This window comes from Erinaceus europaeus, chromosome 7 (genome assembly GCF_950295315.1).
Source record: "Erinaceus europaeus chromosome 7, mEriEur2.1, whole genome shotgun sequence".
Taxonomy (NCBI): Eukaryota; Metazoa; Chordata; class Mammalia; order Eulipotyphla; family Erinaceidae; genus Erinaceus; species Erinaceus europaeus.
In genome coordinates, this window is record NC_080168.1 from 114,894,707 (window position 1) to 114,917,484 (window position 22,778).

Consider the following 22,778-nt stretch of genomic DNA (forward strand, 5'->3'; position numbering starts at 1 on the left):
TTGAACCAGATGTGAAAGGCAGGGGTCCAGCTACATAGTGGTGGTCAAAGAGATTAAATAAGTTCTCTGAGGGAAGCTGTGGTTTAGAAGAAGTGAGTCTCAGCTCTAGGACCACCGGCATAAGGTAGACAAGCTGTATGTAGGTCAGATCACCATTGGTACCAGTGATCCCAGAGTCACTGCATATGACCCCTGACCTGGGGGAAAGCCATTGTGAAATCTGGGATCAAAATAATAGTAAGAATTTCTGAAATCATAGAATAGCACAGAGACATTTGAGGTGCCTTAGCACATGAATGAGTTTAGAGGTATTAGAATCTTTGTGTTTATTGGAACCCTTTGTCCAGTTTGCTCAGTGAATGCAAAAGTCTTTTTCCTGTTGAAACTGGAAGGCCCTGGTAATGGGGGCCAATAAAAAAGGACAGATCATAAGCTTCAGGGACCTGTTGCCTTCAGATGAGAGAGCAGTACATTAAAAGGACCACTTTAAGAAGGTTTCGGGTGGGGGTAGATAGCATAATGGTTATGCAAAGAGACTCTCATGCCTGAGGCTCCACAGTCCCAGGTTCAATCCCCCGCACCACCACAAGCCAGAGCTGAGCAGTGCTCTGGTGTTTCTCTCTGTGTCTTTCTCTCTCTGCATCTCTCTCAAAAATAAAATAAATAAAAGACTTTTAAAAAAAAAGGTTTCCCCCCTTTTTAAAAAATATATATATTTTAAATTTTTATTTATTTACTTATTCCCTTTTTTTGCCCTTGTTTTATTGTTGTAGTTATTGATGTCATTGCTGTTGGATAGGACAGAGGGAAATGGAGAGAGGAGGGGAAGACAGAGAGGGGGAGAGAAAGATAAACATCTGCAGACCTGCTTCACCGCCTGTGAAGTGACCCCCCTGCAGGTGGGGAGCCGGGGGCTCAAACCAGGATCCTGGTCGGTCCTTGTGTTTTGTGTCATGTGTGCTTAACCCACTGCACCACCGCCCGACTCCCAAGTTTTCCCTTCTTATAGCACACCGGCCTAAGTGCACATAGTATGAAGCACAAGGACCTGCATAAGGATCCTGCAGTTGGAGCTCCCGGCTCCTCACTTGGAGGGGGGGTCACATCACAAGCGGTGAAGCAGGTCTGTAGATTTCTATCTCTCTCACCCCCTCTCTCAATTTCTTTCGTCATATCCAACAACAATAACAAGAACAACAAAGATGGGAAAAGATGGCCGCCAGGAGCAGTGGATTTATGGTGCAAGCACTGAGCCCCAGTGATAACTCTGGAGGCAAAAAAAAAAAGGCTAGGGTAGAGAGAGCTGTTCAAGGGGGCATCAGATGCTGGCATACCTGGTTCAGCACATATTGTATACTAAGCGCAAGGACCTGTGCAAGGATCTCAGTTCAAGTCCCCAGTTCCCCATCTGCAGAGGGGTCACTTTGCAGAGCAGGTCTGCAGATGTCTGTCTTTCTTCCTATCTCCCCCTGCTCTTTCAATTTCTCTCTGTCCTGTCCAATAAAATGGGGGGAAAATGGCCTCTAGGAGCAATGAATTTGTAGTGCCAGCACCAAGCCCCAGCGACAACCATAGAAGCAAAAATAAATAAATAAATAAATAAATAAATGTGTTCAGATTAACAAGTGAGATGGACAGTTGAGTGGGTGCAAGGCTCTGGAGGAGCCCAGGGAGGTGGAGAGCCTCAGGTGCTGACATTCGAGTTGGGTCCCAGCATGAACAAGGGAGCCAGAGAGGACCTGGGAACAGCCAGGCAGAGGATGCACCCCCTAGCTGTCGCTCTGGAACTGGATGCCCCCTGACCGCTGTCCTGGCCTTCCTTGACCACAGGCTGGGTCCTGGCCTTGCTGGGCCTTGTGCCAACTATGTGGGAGTGGGTGGAGTGATTGGTTCCTGCCTCTGCTCCTGGCCTTTGCCATCTCCAGTTCTGGGAAATTGCTGCCCCTTCATCTGGCTTGATCAGAACTCTGAAACCTTGTTTTTCATGCCCACTCACACCCCCCTTTCTGCCCATTAAATACAGCCTATTAATTAGTGCTGTTGGACTCCCTACTCTCATAAACCCCCTAGCCATGCCTCCCCTCTCCAGCTTTTGCTAAATTTGTGACTGCTCCTTGGTGTAGCTGCCGCTCCCTGAGAAGTGATTACAGACCTTGGCTGTGTGGACTCCCTGCCCTAGTTGCCCCAGTGGCCGCTGTTTGGCCGGATGCTTTATCTTGATTAGCCCTTAACTTCTCCCCTCCTTCCTTCCCGCCTTGTCTTCCTGACATTGCAGGGGCTTGGCATCAGCTCTAGGTTAACATTTCTCTTGACAGGAAGCTCTCTTCTCTGCATGCCTGTCCCTGTGTTCTCTGGCACAGCTCCAGCCTGTGAACAATAGCGATGTGGGTTCAGAAGGGGTGAGGTGACTTCCCTCCCCTGACTCAGCTGAGCCTCCCATCCCAACTCCACTGTTTTTGTTCCCGGTCACTTGACCATTACAAGTCAGATTTGCTCTGTGCTCCTCAGACTCAGCTCCTGTAGCTAGTCCCCTTTTGTTTACTTAGCTTTCATATGAAATTTCAGGCCTTCAGAGTCCTTCTCCCTCCACCTTCATCATTACCCAGTCTCCTTTGTCTTACTGGCTGAATCTCCACCAGAACAGCTCCCAGCCACAACCACTGCAATGTTCTACCTCTCTGTTTTGTTCTGGAGGTGGGTCCTTCCTTCCTTCCTTCCTTCCTTCCTCCCTTCCTTCCTTCCTTCCTTCCTCCCTCCCTCCCTCCCTCCCTTCCTTCCTTCCTTCCTTCCTTCCTTCCTTCCTTCCTTCCTTCCTTCCTCCCCCAGGGTTATTACCAGGGCTTGGTGCTGGTACTATGAATCCACTGCTCCTAGCAGCCATTTTTTTTTCAATTTTTTATTTTTTGCCTCCAGGGTTATCACTGGGGCTCGGTGCCAGCAGGAATCCACTACTCCTGGAGGTTATTTTTCCATTTTGTTGCCTTTGTTGTGTTTGTTATTGTTGTTATAGCTGTTGTTGGATAGGACAGAGAGAAATTGAGAAAAGAGGGAGACAGAGAGGAGGAGAGAAAGACAGACACCTGCAACCTGCTTTACCACTTGTAAAGCGACTCCCCTGTAGGTGGGGAGCCGGGGGCTCGATCCTTACGCTGGTCCTTGCACTTTAAGCCATGTGCGCTTAACCCGCTGTGCTACTGCCTGACCCCACATTTTTTTTTTCAATTTTATTGGATAGGACAGAGAGAAATTGAGAGAGGAGGAGGAGACAGGGAGAGGGAAAGATAGACACCTGCAGACCTGTTTCGCTGCTTGTGAAGTAACCCCTCCTGCAGGTGGGGATAAGGGGCTCCAACCTGGATCCTTGCTCGGGTCCTTGCGCCCAGCTCCCTGGTCCTTATTTCTTTCTTGAGTTTGATTCTTGATTCATCTTCCTGTTGGGATACTCCTTCAACACACATTCATTATTCTCTCTTTCTCTTTCCACTTACTCTAATGGTGGTAGAGTTAGTTCCCACCTCTTAAGGGATGCAGCAATGGCCTGGTGCTAAGTACATGCATTACATGCAGTGAATAAATCCTATTTTTTAGATGAGGAAAGTGGAGCTCAGGATAATTAAGAAACTTGCTGAAGTTCACAGCTAATCAGTGCCTGGGCCTGTGTTCACTCTCACCCAACTCTTAATCTACCCTTATTAGTCTTTGTTTAAAAACCCTGCTTTACAGAATCTTAGGTCGAAACGATTTTCTTTCCATTAGAATCTCTGAATCATCATCACCATCACCATCTTGTTCCTTTTGTCTCTTGTCTAAAGAGCCCAAATGTGTCCCAGAACCTGGTCTTTTGTGTGGACTCTGCCCCTGGCACGGTGTGGCCCCAGTTTAGACCTGTCTCGAGACCATGTCTGGAGGTGCGGATGGGGGTAGGAGCAGAGGGGGCTTCTTGCCAGCCAATGGGGAAGTGACAGCCTCAGTTCTGTGCTGGCATCATCTGCTCCTGCTAAGACAATCACCAGCATAAAAGGCTAATTGTATTAATCACTAAGGCCCCCGGCCCCCCCACCCTTTCAGGAGAATCATGAATTGCGATCGCAGATGGCCCTGCCGATTGAAGGCAGTGCTCAGCAGGGAGAAAGGCCAGATCAGATTACATACCATTAATTAAAAACTTCCCCCTGACAAGGGGGGGGACATGCACACGGAGGGAGGGTCGGTCTGGCTGGGTCTCCATCCTCCCTGAGCAGTGGTCCCCCCACCCAGGCCATGAGGGGCTGTGGCTGTGAGCCCGCTGCTCTTGGCTGGGACTGCTGACACGTGGCTCCCTGAAGGCCAGCCCTTACCATCTCCAAGCAGATGGCTGGCTGGCCTAGTAAAGGACTCAGAAGGAGAAGCCACGTCTAACTTTGGATGCTCTTCAGATTCTAACCCAATTCCTCGCTTTCCGTGAAGCTCATCTCTTGCTCTAGTGTATTCTGACAGCGAGGCTTTAAATAACAGTTTGGGAAACACAGCTCCCAGATTTCTCTCCAAACAATCCTCTTGACCTTTGTGGTTGGGAAGTTTGTGGCACAGAGGTTACGTAGTCTGCTTGGGGAGGGCGCAGGGAGCCAGAGTGCGGTGCCCCCTCTTCCCAGGGGCTCCTCAGCTGCTGTCATCTGGACTCATTTGGATCTGTGACTCCGAAATCCTCTTGATCAATGACTGCTTCCCCTCCCTCCCCAGCCGCCCAGCCTCAGTCATTCATTCATCAAACTTTTATTGAGCACCCAGTGTGTGCTTGGCTCAGGGGACAGGGAGATAAATTGTCTGGGAGCTTAAGAGGCGACTGTAGGGGCGGGGGGGGGGGGGGCATGTGGTACTGAGCTGGGTCGTGACCTTTAGCAACTCAGTCATATCCTACACACACACACACATACACACACCCCTGCCTGTTCCTGCTCAAAACACACACCCCTACCTGTTCCTGCTCATTAAAGGACACAAGAAGCCCTGGGCTCTGCGAGACTGAAGATGGATGAGTGGGGCCCAGCTTGGAGAGGCGTGGACAGCACTCCGCACTGACAGCATTACAGAGCACCGCGCCACAGGAGCACGGGGACTCCACTGCGGCTCTGCTCATAGGCTGGGCCCAGGTCCTGCCCTTGGACGTCTTGGGCAGCCCCTCCTCCCTCAGCCCCTTTGGAGGCATTGTGGAAAAGGACCTCTTTTTTTTTTAAATTTCTTTATTGGGGAATTAATGTTTTATATTCAACAGTAAATACAATAGTTTGTACATGCATAACATTTCCCAGTTTTCATATAACAATACAACGCCCCCCCCCCCAGAGTCTTTTACGTTGGTGCAATATGCCAATTCTCGTTAGGACCTGTCTTTTAAATGGATTTTTTGGTTGCTGCATCTCAGGGTACCATGGAGATGGGTGCCATAGAGATGAGAAGAACTGACTTATTGGCTTGTCGCCTCATTCCAGGGTCCCTCCTCAGCCCCCTCTCCCACCCCCGTCCACACACCCTCACAAAGCTCCCGGGTCAGCAGACCCAGGAGAGAAGGAGGCAGGGCTATGGGAAGTAGAGCAGAGGAAATGAGAAAAACCTGCTCTATTTTCCCTCCCTCTCCGTCATCTCCCTCTCTCCCTTCTCCCCACCTCCCTTCTATTATCAATCGCAACCATATTCAAACCCAATAATTTCAGTAACTTCAACCATCATCATCCTTTATTGAGGTTGTTTTTTCTAGCATTTTAACTTCCAAAACCATTTTCCAATCTCTTGTTTTCTTTTGCAGCAGTCTGGGCTGTGGGGAGGTTGGGCCCATTTTACAGCCAGGGAAGCTTAAGGTCCAGATGGGCAGCTTAGTAGACTGACAGCAGCTTGTTAGGTTAGACCCACCGATGCCAGTTGTCTTTCCAAGGTGTTGACCTGCAGATCTTGGCTGCATGGGTTTTTTTCTGAGTTCCTGTCATCCTTGGAACTTATTCAACAACTTTTCTGAGGATCCCAGCAGAGTTGAAAAAAAGCCAGAGATAACTTCTCCTGCTTAGGTCAGGAAGTGAGGGCTGGGATGGGGACTTCTTGCTCTCAGGATTGTTCTGTGAGTGGGCTCTATGGTGAAGGAGCCTGAGCTGGAAAGGGTGCCTGACCTCAGCCCCCCCCTCCCCCAGCCTGCATCCTGCCCTCCTGCAGCCCCCAGAAAAGACTCCTCTTCCATGTCAGCTCTTCCCAAGGGAGGAGAACCTCTCCTGAGCTGCTGGAGGAGCTCGGAGCTCGGTGGAAGGCAGTTTCTGTCCCAGGAAGCCCTACTCTGAGCCAGAGTCACAAAGCCACTCTTCAAAGCAGAAATACCCCTTTGAGGAGCTTAGTGAGAAGCTGGGTTCCTGAGGTCTCTTGAACCCTCTCTGTCTCTGCAGAATGACAGTCTGGGCAACAGTTCCCTTTCCTTTAAGACTTGGGGGTCTGGAGGACCTGGCACATAAGTGAGGGAGAAGACACTCCTGAACTCTCCTGACCTCCTCTGCTCCACCTTTCTATCTAGAAATGTAATGCCAGGGACAGGAACTGATGTCTCTGTTGAGGATAAGGGGTGAAGCCTCCTCACCCCACCTAGTCAGCCCTCCCCCTTTCCCTCAGAGGAAACACTGAAGGCGGGTGGTACATGCTGCCCCCTTCAGGTTCCTCTCAGAAGTATGGGGTGGGGGGCATGTTCTAGGGAGTCTGACACACGCTCTCCATTTCTGTGTCCTCTGAGGTGGAATGTGAGTCTCTCTTCTCAGGGTCCCTGTCGGCCACTTTCTCCACTTCTGTGGTGCCCGTGAAGATGGCCAGTCGCTGGGCCAGGGTTTTGGTGTCAGGGAACAGGATGAAGTTGTAGATCAGCGAAGCCAGGATGGCCCCTGTTAGGGGTCCTACCCAGAAGATCTGTAGAACCAGAGAGAAGTGTGTACAGCACTCATGAGCTATCCACAGGAGAGCGTGGCCTGGGGACCCCTGCCTGCTTCCCTGCTGCAGACTTGGGTGGCCTCCAGCGGATCCTTAGACTGTGAGAAGTGTGAGTCCTGCTTCCCTGTCTCTCCAAGTCCACACAGCGAGGGGACCTCGCCTCCCACGTCTTAGCATTCCCGCCTCCCTGTTGCAGTCAAGAGGGCTGGCTAGTTCTGTTCCTGTCTCTGCTGATGTGAGTGTCTATTTCTGTTTGTCTTTCTTTATCCAAGTTGGAAAAGTGGTCCAGCTGGAGAAAGTGAATAAAGAAACAGCTGGGACTCGCAGTCTGGGCCGAGACCGCAGTGCATGCCTTGGCCTATTTCTGTTTTTCTTTTTTGCCTCCAGGATTATTGTTGGGGCTCGGTGCCTGTACCACGAGTCCACTGTTCCTGAAGGACACCCCCCCACTTTTGTTGCCCTTGTTGTAGCCTTGATGTGGTTATTATTGTTGTTGATGTCATTGTTGTTGGATAGGACAGAGGGAAATGGAGAGAGGAGGGGAAGACAGAGAGGGGGAGAGAAAGACAGACACCTGCAGACCTGCTTCACCGCCTGTGAAGTGACTCCCCTGCAGGTGGGGAGCCGGGGGCTCGAACCGGGATCCCTATGCTGGTCCTTGTGCTTTGCACCACATGCGCTTAACCCGCTGCGCTACCGCCCGACCCCCACCTTAGCCTATTTCTTGCCCATCCACTGGGTACTCAGGCTTCGAAGCTGAAATGAGAGAAAAGACAAGCCAGGAGATTTGCCCTGGTCTTCTGAGCTTGGGGACATTTCCCTTTAGGTCACACTGGTCTATGGTGGGAAGGCTTGTCTCCCTCAGTCTCTGTGGATACATCGCAGGTGAAGTCACAGTCCTTATCTCCCACCCCCACAGCCACCAGCAGAAGGTCTTACCCAGTGGACTGTGAACTTCCCAACAATGACAGCAGGACCGAAGGAGCGGGCTGGGTTCATAGAACAGCCGGTGAAGTAGATCTGGGGAGCAAGTGTGGGTTCAGGGCGTGAGGAGACCACCAGCAGGCCTGGGGGTGGGGGTGGGGCCTCCTCCTCTGCCCCGGCTTGGAGCCCCAGCCTCTGCAGGCTCAGTGAGGGATGCTTCCTGGCTTCCAGGGCCTCTGTGGCCTCTGCTCCTTACCCCAATGAGGTGACCCAACGCCACAGAGATTCCGATCATGGCAGCCGGTGAGCCTGATGTCTGCCGGCTGTCAGTGGACGCAAAGACACAGAGCACCAGCTGCAGGGTGAGGACCAGCTCCACTGCCACTGCCTGGCCAGTGGAGACGCTGCTTCGGACCTAGGGGAAGGGGTCACACTGGATGATGCCCCTACTCCTCCCCCCCAACACACACACCCACATACACCAGCTCTGGGGCCAGGGAAAAAGTTGTGTGACTGGGCTCTGCTGGCCCTGGAAGGCTGACTGGCATCACGCCTCTCACACCCTAGTTGTTTGGGGTCAGTGGTGCAAAGGAGAGGCCGGGCTCAGGACTGAGGGGGGGGTGTGGTGGTGGTGGTGGAGGAGACTGGGAAGCAGCTAGAACACAGATGCTTATGGGAATGTGGAGTGGGGGTAGCAAAGATGGTGGATCCTGGGAAACAGGAGCAGAGATATGGGAGGACTTGAGGGGAGAGACTAAGCAGGGTTCCCTTCCCCTGCTCAGGACCCCAGCCCTCTGCAGCTTCCCTGCTCCTCCAGCTCCTACCTCATAGTGTACCCTCTCTTTTCACCTCTCTTTTCCTCGAACCACAAGCCCATGCCCCACCATCAGCAAGGCTGCAGCTTGACTCTGCAGGGCCCAGGGCCCAGCCTAGAGCAGACAGGGAGCACCAGGCTGAGCTGCTGCCACCCCTGCCCGCACCTACCACATTGACCCCAAGGGCCTCCCGGATGTCATCTGGAGTGACGCCATAGAGCAGGGCAGCTCCCACTGTGGCCCCCGCCAGCTGGGCAATGATATAGGCCAGCGCACGGGGCAGGGAGATCTGGGAGCCCACGAGGAAGGCCAGCGTCACAGCGGGGTTGACGTGGGCCCCGCTGGCCTTCCAGGTGACCTGCACAGCCATGGCTGTGGCCAGGTTGAAGGTGATGGCGATCTGCAACACAGAGGGCAGTGCCGAAGGCCATCTGAGGGCTGAGCCCACGCCGAAAAACACGTACAGCCCTGTGGCTAGGAACTCGGCAAACAGGGCTTTGCTGATGGCTGTCCAGAGCCGGCACATCAGCGCCTGGGCCCAGCCCTGCTCGTCCGGCTCCATGGCATCCAGGCCTGTTGCTGCCTCTGCGCGTGGCCTGCCTCTCTTGCCCGCTCTCTGACTGCTCTGCCTTGTGTCAGAGCTTCCTTGCAGCTCCTCAGCCATGCTGCTGCCCACAGGACTGTGCTGGGCAGCTGTGGGTTGGTGGGGTTTTGTGGTTGGCTTGGTAGGAGGTTTGGGGGGTGGCACTCACATGCCTGCTCCACCTTGAGCTCACCTGACAGGGGGGGGGAGGGGCCAGGGCACTGATGTGGAACCTGCCAGGAGGGTTCAGCCAGGACAGGCCTCACTGCTGCAGGCAGAGGCCCAACCCGAGGCCCTGGGTGCAGGGGCAGCGGTGGGCATGGCTCACACCCCCATGCTAGCTCAGGCAGAGTAGGATCACTGGGCTCCCAGCTCGAAGCCTGTGCATTTCTGGGGGTCTCCTGGCCCCCTCTGCCTGCAGGTTCAGCTTCTAAGTGGGCCCAGGCTTCTGCCTCCACAAACCCACCCAAGGCCCAGCTCACAAAAAGCAGGTGTGAAAATAGTCCACATTCCCAGGATGATGGGCCTGGGAGCAGAGGGGCAAATAGAGGCAGTTTTCCCTTCACTAATCAAAGGGCACGTAGGGTAGTGGGAATTTTCACTCACCCTCCTGGCTTTTCCTTGCCTCTCTCCTCCCCCCACCCCCTCTCTAGCGTCTGTTCCCCCCCCTCCTGCTCAGCAACCAAAACAATTCCTCTCAGTCTCACAGGGGCAGCTTAACTACCTTTGAGACCTCAGTTCCCCCCCTGGACCCAATGTACCTCTCTTGCTCTCGCAGCAGATCAAGGTCTTGTCTCAAACACAAATGCTCCCTCTCCCTCTAAGAGAGTGCTGCTCAGCTGTTAAAATGATAGTCTTCACATCTTTTTTTCTTTTATTTTTTTAAATAAAATATTTTATTTATTTAGTGAAAGAGAGAGACACCAAAGCAATGCTTATGGCTCTGGTTTATAGTGGTGCAGGGGATTGAACCTGAGGCCTCAGAGCTTCAAGCATTAAAGTCTTTTATATAACCATTATGCTATTTCCTAGCCCTGGTTTTTCATTTTTTTCCCCATCACAGCTCAAGCTGACTTTTCCAGATAGAGAGAGGCAGACGGTGAGGAAGATACCATAGCACCAAAGATTCCCCTAGTGTGGTGAGAGCTGGATTTTAACTTGAATCATCCTTGTGACAAAACAGCTCCCTACCCACCTCCCCGCCTCCCTCTCTGAGCTATCTTGCCGATGCAAGATTTTGCCTCAGCCTGATTTGGGTTCGCTGAACTGTCCCCTGGCCACATGTCTCCATCCAGGTAGGTGTCCCCTGGTTGTTTCTGGGCTCCTCAAACTCAACCTCTCTCAAAACGAGATCCTGTATTCTCTGTCCAACCCCTACACACACTCACACACACATGGGGTGGTTGGTGCCTGAAAGGTGCCTTTGACCCTTCCCTCCCGCTGTCTCTGGCCAGTAAAAACACCAGGTCCTGCTGATTTTGAACCCTCAACATTTCTTGACTGGGCTCTCTTCTTTGCCTTTAACCATTATCCCCCGGCCTGCTCCCTTGCTCTGCTCCAATCAATTCTCCACACTGCAGCCGGCAGAGCTTTCTAAAATGCAAATCTGATCCCGCTGCTCCCCAGTGACAAGTCCTGCACAGCCTCCTTTCCCTGCTGAGCGCCTGCCTGGCCTACAAGGTCCTCTGGGGTCCTGCTCCCACGACCTCTTCCCTCTCTGCTTCGACCTTGACCCCCAGGAGTACCCCCACCAACCCGCTGCCTGTTCCTTAGAGGATGTGTTCTCTCCTCTGCCCTGGTCGCTGGTTAGTGACTCCTAAGGTTCAGTTTCCGTGTCCCCATCTCTTTTCCTGGGTGCTCCGGTCACGATGGTGTCCCTGTGCCCACCCCGCTCCCACCCCCTGCCCTCAGTAGTGAGGCGGTGCACCCCGAGGGGGGAGGGGGAGAAGAGTCAACCTTTGTTCATCCCTATTTGTACTTTGACCAAATATTGGCCCAGGTAGATGCTCAATAGCTGAATCTCTGCTATTTGGCTGAGGAGGGGCTTCATGGTCTCCTGTGGGCAGGTCCGTTTCTGGTCTGCTTCCTGCCCCACTCCCTTGGCCTCACCTGGGTCTGGCCATCTGAAATCTGTAAGTGAACATCCCAGCTCAGGCTGCAGGCTCTGTCCACTCAGCTTCCCCACCTTACCCCCTCCCCAGCCTCCTGCTGTCTTCATCCTGCCCTCTCACCTCAGTGCCCTCCAAGTCCTCCGAAGCTCCCTCTCTGTCACGCTGCTCTGCCCCCATCTGTGCTAGGAAAGCCGCCCAGCTGTGAGTCTGCTGCCATGGTCCCCCAGACTCAGTGGGGGTGGTGGCTCAGCTCAGCCATCCTCACATCCCCTCCAGACTCCACATTCTTCAGATCTCTTCTGCTCTAAGTACCCTACTCACTCCTGCTTTTCCACACGCCAGACCAGCTTGCTCCCTGACCCAGACAGGCAAGCTGGCAGGAAGCCATCTTTCCCCACATCACACACTCAGCTAACCGCTGCCCTCTTCCCTCCTGCCCTGGGGAAGGAGCAGTGCTTCTTGGGTTTTGAAAAGAGAAAGGAGGGAGGGGAGGAGAGAGAGAAAGAAAGGGATAGAGGTAGTGATAGAGAGAACCTGAGCACTGTCCAGCTCTGGCATGAGGTAGTGCTGGAGACTGAATGCCTTTTGGGCCTCAGGCATATAAGCTGGTGCCATAACATGGAGCCAGCTCTCTGACCTAAAGTTTGTACTCTAACAGGCTGAGCTATCTCCCCAGACCGACACTGACCTTCCTATGGACTCTCAGGTTATCTCTCAAGCCTCCACACCATTCTCCCCTCCACTGTCAGAGAGACACTTCTAAACTGGAAGGCAGGACTGGGAGATAGGTCAGCACTAGAGCATACGGCTTGTGTTCTTCTTCTTCTTATTGTCTTTATTTATTTATTGGATAGAGACAGCCAGAAAGCAAAAGGGAAGGGGGTGATAGAGAGGGAGACAGGCAGAGAGCCACCTGCAGCATTGCTTCACCACTCACAAAGCTTTCCCCCTGCAGGTGGGGACTGAGATCTTGAACCCAGGTCCTTGCACACTGTAACATGTGCACTCAACCAGGCCCCATGTTCAGTCTCCAGTATCAGATATGCCAGAGCTAAGCAGCACACATGGTTTATATATAAGCATATCTTGGAAAATAATAAATGAACTAAAGGGAAAGAAACTTGGTGTACTGCACCAAAGTAAAAGGCTCTGGGGTGGGTGAGTGGGTGGGGGGAGTACAGGTCCTGGAAAAGGATGACAGAGGACCTAGTGGGGGTTGTATTGTTGTGGGAAACTGAGAAATGTTACGCATGTACAGACTATTGTATTTACTGTTGAATGTAAAACAGTAATCTCCCAATAAAGGAAAAAATTTAAAAAAAAAGAGAGAAAGAAACTAAGATATGTCTTCAAAAAATAAATACAGGGGGTTGGGCGGTCGGTCACACAGCGGATTAAGTGTACATGGCATGAGGGGTAAAGCGTGAGGACTGGTGCAAGGATCCCAGTTCGAGCCCCTGGCTCCCCACCTTCAGGAGGTCACTTCACAAGTGGTAAAGCAGGTCTGTAGGTGTCTATCTTTCTCTCCCCCTCTGTCTTCCCCTCCTCTCTCAATTTATCTCTGTCCTGTCCAGCAACAAAAACAGCAATAACAATAATAACAACAAGGGCAACAAAAGGGAAAACATATCCTCCAGGAGCAGTGGATTCATAGTGCAGGCTCTGAGCCCCAGCAATAACCCTGGAGGCAATAAATAAATAAATACAATGCAAAGCTGATCACATCACTCTTCTCAACAACATTCAAGAGCTCCCCATGGCCTTAGGATCAAATGCAGATCCACATCTGAAACGGAGGGAGGTCTCTGTTGCTGTCCAGGCTCCACCCCTGCTCCAGCTGGGCCAAGCTTCTGAGCTCTGAATGTTCTGCACCCTGAGCTGAGAAGGCCTTTCGGCCTTGCTGCACCATCAAGACTTTGCTCAAGTCTGATTCCCTCTTTGAGTCTAGTTGAGGTTCATAAAGAAGCCAGATTTGAGCAGAGGTGAGTTCTGGCTTCCATTTCCTTAGTGCCCAAACTGTTTCAGAGCAGATTTCTGGGCTAGCCTGGCATAAAGGAGCCTTTTAATAAAAACCTCAGTGGACATGACTGTGTGTGTGGGGGGGTGGCAGCTCTGGGCACGTTGCACCTGTGGCACCTGTGGCCCTGTGCTAGGCCCTGGAACACAGCCTCCTGGGGACACAGCCTGAGCTGGGACAGGGTCCTTTTCCCTCCAAGAGCAGCTGGGCATTGGCCGGACTTGCTCCAGCTAGCCCCACCCTGGATCCAACCAGTCCTGGGCTCTAGGCCCAGCTTTGAGGCCCACGCCCGGCTGCCCACAGTCACCTGCTAGTTGTCTGTGTCCTCTTGCCTCCCAGAAGCCTGTCTCTGGGCTCTGGGGACTGGGTCAAGGGGTGGTGGCTTCTCCAAGGGGTGTGCTGTGGGTGTGTGCCCCATCTCCTAGTGGTTCAGGCTTCCTTGGGACCTGTGGGAGGCAGGAGGAGCCAGCTGTGGGGAAGAAGGGTGGAACAGGGAGAAAAGAGGGAACCACCCTCCATTGTCTCAATGATGCTCACAAAGTATGGTGAGATAAGAAGGGCTCGTGCCCTTAGAAGAGGAATGGGGACTCAGACAGGCCTGAGAGGGCCCACCTATTCCCCTGTCCAAACACCCAGGCAGCTAACCCTCTCTCCATTCTCTGTCTTAACTCCATCTCCCCACTATTTGCCACGCCCACTCTCCTCTGTGGAAACAGGCAGCCCCCGGGCAGTGGGGGAGGGACCATCCCCTCGGGCCATCAAGACTCCCTCCCTCTTTCTTGAGACAGAGAGAGAGAAAGGGGGGGAGAGAGAGAGAGAAAGGGGGAAAGACTACAGCACAGAAGTTTCCTTCAATGCAGTGGGGGCCAGGCTTGAACCTGTGCTATGCACCGTGCAAAGCAGCACACTAACCACATGAGCTATTTCGCTGGCCCAAGGCTTTTAATTGGGATCCTGGTTTAGGTGGAGCAGAGGGTCAGGGGGTGACGGGCAAGTGTGGAAGACTGGCTACACACAGGCTCCCAGAGTTGGCCTGGAGCTGCCGTGAGAGATGGGATGCGGGCTGACGTGGCTTCACTCACCCCTGCTAGCTGTGATGCCAGGAAGACTAGGGCCCTGCGCTGCCGGCGGGTCAGCGGGGATAGCGTGTGCCCTCCTGTGAGCCGAGCTCTTTGTGCAGCGCAGACACCAAGGTGCACAGTGCCCTCTGCTGGCCAAACAGCCCCACAGCGCAACCCGTCCGCGCCAAGCCCTAGGGGGGCCCCGCCTCCTAGGGGCTCAGGGCCAAAGGCCTCCCCCTCTGCTGAGGTCTGTCTCCCTCAGGCCCACGGTTCACCTGGGGCCCAGAGAAAGGACCTCAAGTCGCTGGGCTGGAGGGAATGAGCAGCCTCCCCCTTACAGCTGTGTCTACCCCTGTGTTTTCTGGAGAGTGAGGGGCCATGGGAAACCCTCACCCAAACAGTGGAGAGGTAGTGGACTTGGGGTGTCGGTGTCGCCTTCTCCAGCCTGAGAGACTCTGGGCCACGCCGCCCCCTCCCCCGACCCCAGGCTTGTGGAAGAGGAAGCCCAGCGGCTCTGGATTTGGTGGGTGAGGCGCCCCCCCTGCTGGTCAGAGCTGGCACTTGCGCAGGGTCGCTCTTTGACAGAGGTTCCAGGGTCACAGAGCTGCCATTTGTCATTGCTGTTAGCTGGGGGGCCAGACCGGTGTGTGTGCGTGTGTGTGTATGTGTGTGTGCGTGTGTGTGTGTGTGTGCGTGCGCGTGTGTATGTGTGTGTGCGTGTGCATGGGGGTGGTGGTGGTGGTGGTGGTGGTGGTGGTGTGTGCATGTATGTGTGGCAGTTCCAGGTCGGATTTGGATGCCAGATCCAAGTCTGGAGGAGGGCTGTGAGGACTCTGCCTCTCGTCACCCTCGGCATCTTCCCAGTCAGGGGCTACATCTTCTCCCACACCCCTCAGTTCATTTCCTACATCTCCCGGCCTCTCCTCTTCAGGGCTAAGTAGAAGGTCAAGGGGGAGCATCCTAGCCCCAGAGAGAAGCAGAAGTTAGGATTTAAACACTGAGGTGTGTCTGAGGTCCTCAAAGTACTTGTTTATTGAGAAGTTCCTTTGCTCTCATCCACATGTACATTTCCTTCTACCTATTGTGTCATTTTTTTCTTTTCTTTTTTTATTTACTAATTATTGGGTAGAGACAGGCAAATTGAGAGGGGAGGGGGAGGGGGAGACAGAGACACCTGTAGGTCTACTTCACGACTGGTGAAGCTTTCCCCCTGCAGGTGGGAACCATGGGCTTGAACTTGGGTCCTTGTGCACTATAATGTGAGCCCTTAGCCGGGTACACCACCATCTGGCCCCTATTTTAAAAAATATTTATTCCCTTTTGTTGCCCTTGTTGTTTCATTGTTATAGTTATTATTGTCATTGTTGTTGGATAGGACAGAGAGAAATGGAGAGAGGAGGGGAAGACAGAAAGGGGGAGAGACAGACACCTGCAGACCTGCTTCACCACCTGTGAAGTGATTCCCCTGCAGGTGGGGAGCCGGGGGCTTGAACCGGGATCCTTATGTCAGTCCTTGCGCTTTGCACCACTGCGCTTAACCCACTGTGCTACCGCCCGACTCCCCCTGGTCCCTATTTTTATCCTCACCACATCCCATGCAATGAGTACAAACTTCCCCATTGTACAGGTGGGGTCATTAAAACTCAGAGATGCTACCAGCAGCCATGTGGTAAGAACTGAACTCAGGTTACCAGGCTCCAAGCCTGGCCCCTCACTCCCATGCAGTTTAGTCCACCAGCGTGGCTTCAGGAATGCCATGGCCTCATCTCACTGACCCTACAACAACAACCCTTTGAGGAAAGCATGTCTGAATCTCATTTTAGGACTTATAAGGTGAAGTATCTTGATGGGGCTATCCCTCCCTCAGGAGCCCCACAGGCCAGGAGCAGGTAAGGACAGAACTTCAGGCCCAGAGTGGGGACAGCTGGGATGCTGGTCAGCAAAGCTGGAGAGAGGAAGCCTGGCTGGTGTGGCTTCAGCGATGTGTCCATGTTTGTGTGGGTGGGTCTCTCCCATCATGGTGCCTTTCTGGGACACTGAGGTGCAGAGAGGGGCGTCCAGGGTTCCATCCTGATGACAGGTCTAGCAGGCAGGTCATCCTCTTGGCATCTCAAGGGGCTACTGTCTGGCTCACTTCTCCTCCACCCTGCCTGGCACACCCTGGCTCTGGGGCCAGGCCCTATTCAAGAGGCAGGGATTTGACATAGCTGAGGTGGGAGGGGTGTAGGGGTGGAGGGAAGAGCCAGTGACCATCCCTTCTTCCCAGCTCCCACTGTCCCCCCAACCCTGACTAGAGGTCTTTCTGTACTTGGTCTCCTCCTGCTCCCCCACCCCCCAATACCGCCTCACTCCTGACTTTCCAAGCCTCCCTGACCTCAACTCCCTGTCTTTCCACAGAGGGCTATGGAGACCTTGTGTGTAGGGGTGTGGGTGGTGGTGGTGATGAAGGAAGCAGCTCTGGGGGAGACATGAGGCAGAACATGAATGTTAGTGGTTTATTGGGAAGCACCCCCCTCACCCCAATCACCAGCAGCCCAGAAATAAATAAGGCAGCATTCAATCAACCAGCCTGCCTCCCTCTTAAGGAGCTTGGAGAGCTTCACCCCTGCTGTGTGCGGGTTTGGTGGGGTGAGAGTGGGGACAGAGGCTGTAGGCCACACCCTTCTACTGTGGCCTCAGGCAGCCTGCAAGCATGGCACTGTGCTCTGACCCCACATAGCAGTCTGCTCAGTCCCAGAGGGACCTTCCTGCCACAGGCCCCAGCCCCCAGCCCCCAGCCCCCACCCCAAGAGTCCCATCATGGGGCCCTGCTTCTGTCTCTGGCTGCAGTCCAGCCAGGAGCCAGTGCCTCCTCTGCAGCCCAGATCCCCCTGCCTGGGGGAGAAGGCTGTGCGGGTCACACTCCTTTCAGCCCCTGTGGTGGCTCCTGCCAGGTGCTACTCAGTGGGCAGTGAGCTCCATGGTCTTCTTCCGCTCCTCCCGCTGCTCCTCCCAGTCCTCCTCAGGTTCGTAAGTGCCCTTGACAACGGCCACACGCTCGCTCAGGCTCAGAGAGTTGGGGAAGAGCAGGTAGAAGTAGAGGATGGCAGCTAGGGCAGCACCCAGGATCGGTCCCACCCAGAACACCTGGGGGAGACAGGGCAGCTGTCAGGCCTTCTGCCTCTGGGGACAGACCAACAGACCCTCAGGGGAGACACAGACAGACTGCCCAGTGCCCAGAGGGAGACTGTCTCTCAACTTGAGAACATAGAAACTAACATAGCAGGGCTGGGCAGGAGCACATCTGGTTGAGCACACACATTATCATGTGCAAGGACCCAGGTTCAAGCCCCCAGCCCCTGACTGCAGGGGGCAGCTCTGCAAGCAGTGAAGCAGCTCTGCAAATGTTTCTCTTTCTCTCTCCCTCTTTCCCTTACCCCCTCAATTTTTATCCATTCTATCAAATAAAGACAAGTAAATAAAAAAGAAACAACATTTAAAAAAGGAAACTGACACAGTGGGCTCCCAATGACGAGAACATGAGCTACAGATACTCAGAGGGGACAGAGCTCCTGAGAGACAGGACCCCTCTGACCCCAATCTTAATTATTTGTTGATTTTAGAGCCAGGGCCTCGGTCATGTGCAATCCCATGGCTCCTCATGGACTTTTTCATTCCTTTTATTTCAGAGAGAGAGAGAGATCAAAGGCACTGCTTCACTGTCCATGGGGTTTCTCCATGCTGTACCTGGTGCTCTTGTGTGATGCTGGGACTTGAACCCAGGTCCTCAAGCATGGTTATGTATATGTTTTATTAGATGAGTCAGCTCCCAGCCCTCCAGCCCCTCTCTAAACAGAGACAACTGGTCCTCAAGAGCTAACCGACATTAAGATCCAAAGAGAGGGAGAGAGAGAGAGAGAGAGAGAGAGAGAGAGAGAGATGGGGAACAGGACTCCTCACACTTGCATGCAGGGGTAGAGACAGACCTTAGAGAGGGAGCTTGTGTGCTCTCACAGGAAGAGACAGACAGGTTATCTGGAGGGACAGACCCACAGGCAAGAAGTTGCTTCCACTATTTGAAATCAAGCATCCTCAAGGATAGACACAAGGACACTCCAGGAGACAGATGCAGAATCCTCAGAGAGCATCACCGAGGTGCAGACATCCCCTTCTCTACAGGAAGACAGAGAAACAGCTACGCCTCCCCCAACCTCCACCCCAGAGGCTCTGTCCAGAGGAACCTCCTCTGCCCTTGCTTTGGCTGCACCCTGTGGTCCTCTCAGGCCCCCTGGAGCTACCACTCCCCTGACCCACCCTCTGTCTCAGGGCCCCACAGCATCCAGAAAGCCCAGTTAGCCCTTGTGGTAGGGCGGGGGTCCCACACCCCCTCACCAGGGCACAGGGGAGTTGTAGACATACCCAATGTGCGGGGCTGAACCGCTTCATGACCACTGCGGGGCCGAAGGAGCGGGCCGGGTTCATGGAGCAGCCGGTGAAGTAGATCTGTGTGGAGGCGGGTGAGGGGGCTCTCAAAGCCCTCTCCCAAGGTCTCTTCCCCACTCCTCCAGCTCACACTCAGTGGGGTCACATGTCAGCACTCTCGGTTGCCAGGGGAGGGACGCCTTTCCCCAGAGCACACCCCTCCTCTCTGTGCCCAGCTGCACTTGATTTCCTGCCCCAGAGAGCAGCAACACCCCCCTCCCCGATTGTGGCCTTTGCTTGGAGTTTGGTAGTCTGGAGGGGTGTGCTCCAAGGGCCCCACTGTCTACCTGAGGGGTGTCCACAACCACAGTCTGGGGATAGCCTCCCTTACCCCTACGAGGTGGCCCAGTGTGACAGACAGGCCGATGGACAGGGCCGGGGAGCCCACGGGGCCGGTGCGGCGAGTGTCGGTGGAGGAGAAGATGCAGAGTGCCAGCTGGAAGGTGAGAATCAGCTCCACCACCAAGGCCTGGCCCGGTGTTATATTGTTGTTGAGCTGCAGGGAAGCGGCTGGGTGAGGATACTGGTTGGCATCTGGGCCAGGGACTGGAGGAGGGGGGGGCTTTGACCCCCCAAAGACACCCTTGAGCCAGAGAGCTGGAAGCCTCTGACTTGCCACACCAACTGCATGTTAAACCGAAGGGACCACGTACTTCCTTCACCACATGCACCAGGCTCAGCATGTGGGCCAGTGGCCAGAGGACAGAGTATGGGGTAGGGGTGGAACTGATCCTGGACACCGGCTTGGCAACAGTGCTGCCCAATCCCCAACCCCCACCAGCTGGCATCCTCCCTCCCCCCTGTGGGCATCTGCCCAGTCTGCCTACTGCACCCCCAGCCCGCCTCACACCCGTGCCTGACCTGCTGCCTGTGCCAACCCCAAACCCGTCTCTCCGGTGGGGCTGACTCAGAGCTTGACAATGGCCGAGAAAATCCTCCTCTGTGTTTGATTAATGAACCCAGTTTTCATGGGACATCTGAATCTGGGGCTGCGGGAGGGGGGGAGGCAGCAGGGGGCTGGGAGCAGGAACCAACACTCACCAGAGACCCTCCATGGAATCCCCTGAAAGAGGATTCTAAGTGCAATACTCCTTGACATTTGGTTGGGGGTGTTACAACCAACACATATAAAGGTCCAGCCAAAGGGGCCCAGGGGAGGCCATGCCACCCCAAATCAGGATTTCCACCCATGACTTTCTGAGGGTTTTGTGAAAATACTCCACTGAGGGTCGGAGGAGAGTGGCAATGGGGGCCCAACCAGGAAGATGGAGCTCAGATGTGAGACAGAAGAGAAGGGGAAGCTACCAGCATGAAAGGATGGGCAGCAGCCCCCTGGAGAGGCCAGCAAAAGGGGAGGGGAGCATGGCCAGGGTCTCACACCAGCCATGGCCCCCTTCCTGGCCTGGGCTCATTCAGGTCTGGGCTCCCTGGCCCAGGTGTGGGTTCCCTGGTCCTGGTGTAGGGTCCTTGGCCCAGGTGTGGGGTCCCTGGCCCAGGTGTGGGCTCCCTGGCCCAGGTGTGGGCTCTCTGGCCCAGGTGTGGGCTCCCTGGCCCAGGTGTGGGCTCCCTGGCCCTGGTTGGGCTCCCTGGCCCAGGTGTAGGCTCCCTGGCCCTGGTAGGGCTCCCTGGCCCAGGTGTGGGCTCCCTGGCCCAGGTATGGACTCTCTGGCCCAGGTGTGGGGTCCCTAGCCCAGGTGTGGACTCTCTGGCTCAGGTGTGGTTCCCTGGCCCAGGTGTGGGCTCTCTGCCCTGGTTGGGCTCCCTGGGCCAGGTGTAGTGTCCCTGGCCCAGGTGTGGGCTCTCTGGCCCAAGTGTGGCCAAGTCTTAGGGAGTCGGGGTCCGAGCCCACCCCAGGACCCTGCCCTGCCCGGTAGGCACTCACCGCATTGACGGCCAGGTTGCCGCGGGCGTTGAGCGGCGCCAGCCCATACAGGATGCCCGCCCCAGCGATGGCGCCCACCAGCTGTGCCACCACGTAGCAGGCAGCACGCAGGAGGGAGATCTGGTTGCCCACCAGCAGCGCCAGCGTGATGGCGGGGTTGATGTGGCCGCCACTCACGGGCCCCAGGGCCTGGGCCAGGGTGCCGATGGCCAGCCCGAAGGCCAGTGCGATCTGCAGGATGGTGGGCAGCGCCGACGGCCACTTGAGTGCCGAGCCCAGGCCGAAGAAGACGAAGATGAGGGTGGCCAGGAACTCGGCGAACACGGCCTTGAGGAAGGCCACGGAGCACAGCTCCTTCTTCATGGCGAGCGCGGGGGCCGGGCGGCGGCGGGGGGCGGCCGTCGGGGTGGCGGGCCGGGCCGGGGGCTGGCTGCGGGGCGCGGCGGCCTGGGCGCGGCGGGCGGGCTGGCGCGGGCCGACCGGGGGCGCCCTATATACGGGCCGGCCGGGCCCGGCGGGGGGGCAGTGGGCGGCCCCGGCGGGCGCGCAGGGAGGGAGCGGCCCGCAGCCCCCGGCCCCGCGCGGACACGTGACCCAGGCGGCCGTGTAGCCCTGACTGGCGGGGGCCCCGCGCATGCTGCGCGCCTGGCCGCTCCCGGGCGCTGCCCCGCCGGCTCCGCGCTCTCGCCCTACCGGCCTCGAGGCGCCTGTGCCCGCGGGGCCGCGCTGCCGGTCCGTGTCCGCGCTCCGGCCTTGGCCGTGTCTCCGGGCTCGGGCTCCGGCTCCTCCTGGCCCCGAGACCCAGGCATCCTGGATCCTTCCCCACGGCAGGGCTGGAGCGCTGTGGCTCCCGCGGCGCGGCGCGGCTCTGTGCCTGCGGCGGGCGGCGGGGGCGGGCGGCCGGGCTGGGCGCGGGGCGGGCCGGGCCGTCGGGGCCTCTCCCGGCCTCCGAGGCGGGTGGCGCCGTGCCAACCCGCCCTGCGCCGCGGACTCGACGCCCAGGGACCCCGAAGGCAGGGACCGGGCGCCCCTTTGTCTGCAGCGCTCTGGGGCAGAGGTGGGGGGGCGGTGCGGACAGTGCCGGCGCCCGGCGCCTGCTCTCCCGCTTCCTGGGGCTCCGACTTTCCTTCCCCAGCCCCACTCCCCCATCGCTCTTCCTTCTCTTCTTCTGTTTTACTCACTCTTCAAACGGCTCAGTCTGGGTATCTTTCCCCTTGCAATCTTTCCTCTTTCTTTGCTTTTCTCCGTCTGTTTCTCAAGCTCCCTCCCTCCCGCCCTTTCTTCTCTCTCTTCAGTTTCCCTGCCCTCTTCCTCGGTCATTCTTTTTCTCTGTGTGTCTCTTAGTCTCTTTCCCACCCTTTCTACCATTTCAGTTTGTTTCTAAGGATCTCTCCCCCGTTCCTGCCTTCCATCCAGTAGAGAGAGAGAGAGCGAGGGAAACCACAGCAACTGAAAGACGAAGACTCTCTTCAGTGCGGTGGGGAGGGGGGGCAGGCTCGAACCTGGGTCACTCGCACTTGGCAAAGTAGCGCACTATCCAAGTGAGCTACTTCTCTGGCGCTGTTTTCTTTTATTCCATTTATAGTCTTAGCTTCTCCTTCTCAGTCTCTCAATTCAACTCTCAATTGCTATCTCCAATTTCACCTTACTTCTGCTCTTTAAAAAAGTACTTCAAAAAATTCATGGCGGGGGGGGGGTGGGAGGGAGTGAGGAAAGGAGGGGGAAAGGGAAAGGCCAGAGCGGTACTCTGTCATAGGTGGTGCTGGGGATCAAACTCAGGACATCATGTTTGCAGAGCTCTGCCACCTCACCATATCCTGGGCCACTTCCTTGCCTCTTCTAATTTTATTATTTATTTCTCCTGCCTCCCTTAAATTTCTGTGACTTTCTTTGCCTTTGTCTCTACATCATTTTCTATCTCTCACACGTCTTTTTCTGTGCCCCTCCCCCTCCTTACAGTGAAGTCCTCCCACTCCGGGAATGGGTGACAT

The 22,778-nt window shown here is 55.4% G+C and overlaps 2 protein-coding genes across 3 annotated transcripts; both read right to left on the bottom strand.

Moving 5' to 3' along the window:
• Positions 1–5,694: 5,694 nt before the first annotated feature.
• AQP6 (aquaporin 6) lies at positions 5,695–9,853 on the bottom strand. Its single transcript, XM_007528535.3, has 4 exons — positions 8,842–9,853; positions 8,114–8,272; positions 7,873–7,953; positions 5,695–6,912 (listed from the first exon to the last, which is right to left on the bottom strand). The coding sequence occupies exons 1-4, from the start codon at positions 9,334–9,336 to the stop codon at positions 6,700–6,702; spliced, it is 948 nt and encodes a 315-aa protein (XP_007528597.2). The 5' UTR covers positions 9,337–9,853; the 3' UTR covers positions 5,695–6,699.
• Positions 9,854–16,925: 7,072 nt separating this feature from the next.
• Positions 16,926–21,608, bottom strand: AQP5 (aquaporin 5). 2 transcript variants are annotated; one of them, XM_007528492.3, is made up of 4 exons: positions 20,788–21,608; positions 19,237–19,401; positions 18,843–18,926; positions 16,926–17,570 (listed from the first exon to the last, which is right to left on the bottom strand). In XM_007528492.3, the coding sequence occupies exons 1-4, from the start codon at positions 21,421–21,423 to the stop codon at positions 17,385–17,387; spliced, it is 1,071 nt and encodes a 356-aa protein (XP_007528554.2). In that variant the 5' UTR covers positions 21,424–21,608; the 3' UTR covers positions 16,926–17,384. The 2 variants fall into 2 exon arrangements, with proteins under 2 accessions (XP_007528554.2, XP_060051380.1); XM_060195397.1 differs by lacking the exon at positions 16,926–17,570 and adding an exon at positions 17,577–17,606 and having other exon boundaries at positions 20,788–21,605.
• Positions 21,609–22,778: the final 1,170 nt, after the last annotated feature.

What these genes read in the sequence shown, in the direction of transcription:
- AQP6 (XM_007528535.3), bottom strand. Translation starts at nt 9,336, where the DNA reads ATGGCTGAGGAGCTGCAAGGAAGCTCTGACACAAGGCAGAGCAGTCAG. An exon ending in CGTTGGGTCACCTCATTGGG is followed by an intron (nt 7,954 to 8,113) that starts GTAAGGAGCAGA and finishes CTTGCTCCCCAG; the next exon opens with ATCTACTTCACCGGCTGTTC. An exon ending in GGAAGTTCACAGTCCACTGG is followed by an intron (nt 6,913 to 7,872) that starts GTAAGACCTTCT and finishes CTGGTTCTACAG; the next exon opens with ATCTTCTGGGTAGGACCCCT.
- AQP5 (XM_007528492.3), bottom strand. Translation starts at nt 21,423, where the DNA reads ATGCGCGGGGCCCCCGCCAGTCAGGGCTACACGGCCGCCTGGGTCACG. An exon ending in GCAACCTGGCCGTCAATGCG is followed by an intron (nt 19,402 to 20,787) that starts GTGAGTGCCTAC and finishes GCTTCCCTGCAG; the next exon opens with CTCAACAACAATATAACACC. An exon ending in GGTTCAGCCCCGCACATTGG is followed by an intron (nt 17,571 to 18,842) that starts GTATGTCTACAA and finishes TGTCTCCCCCAG; the next exon opens with GTGTTCTGGGTGGGACCGAT.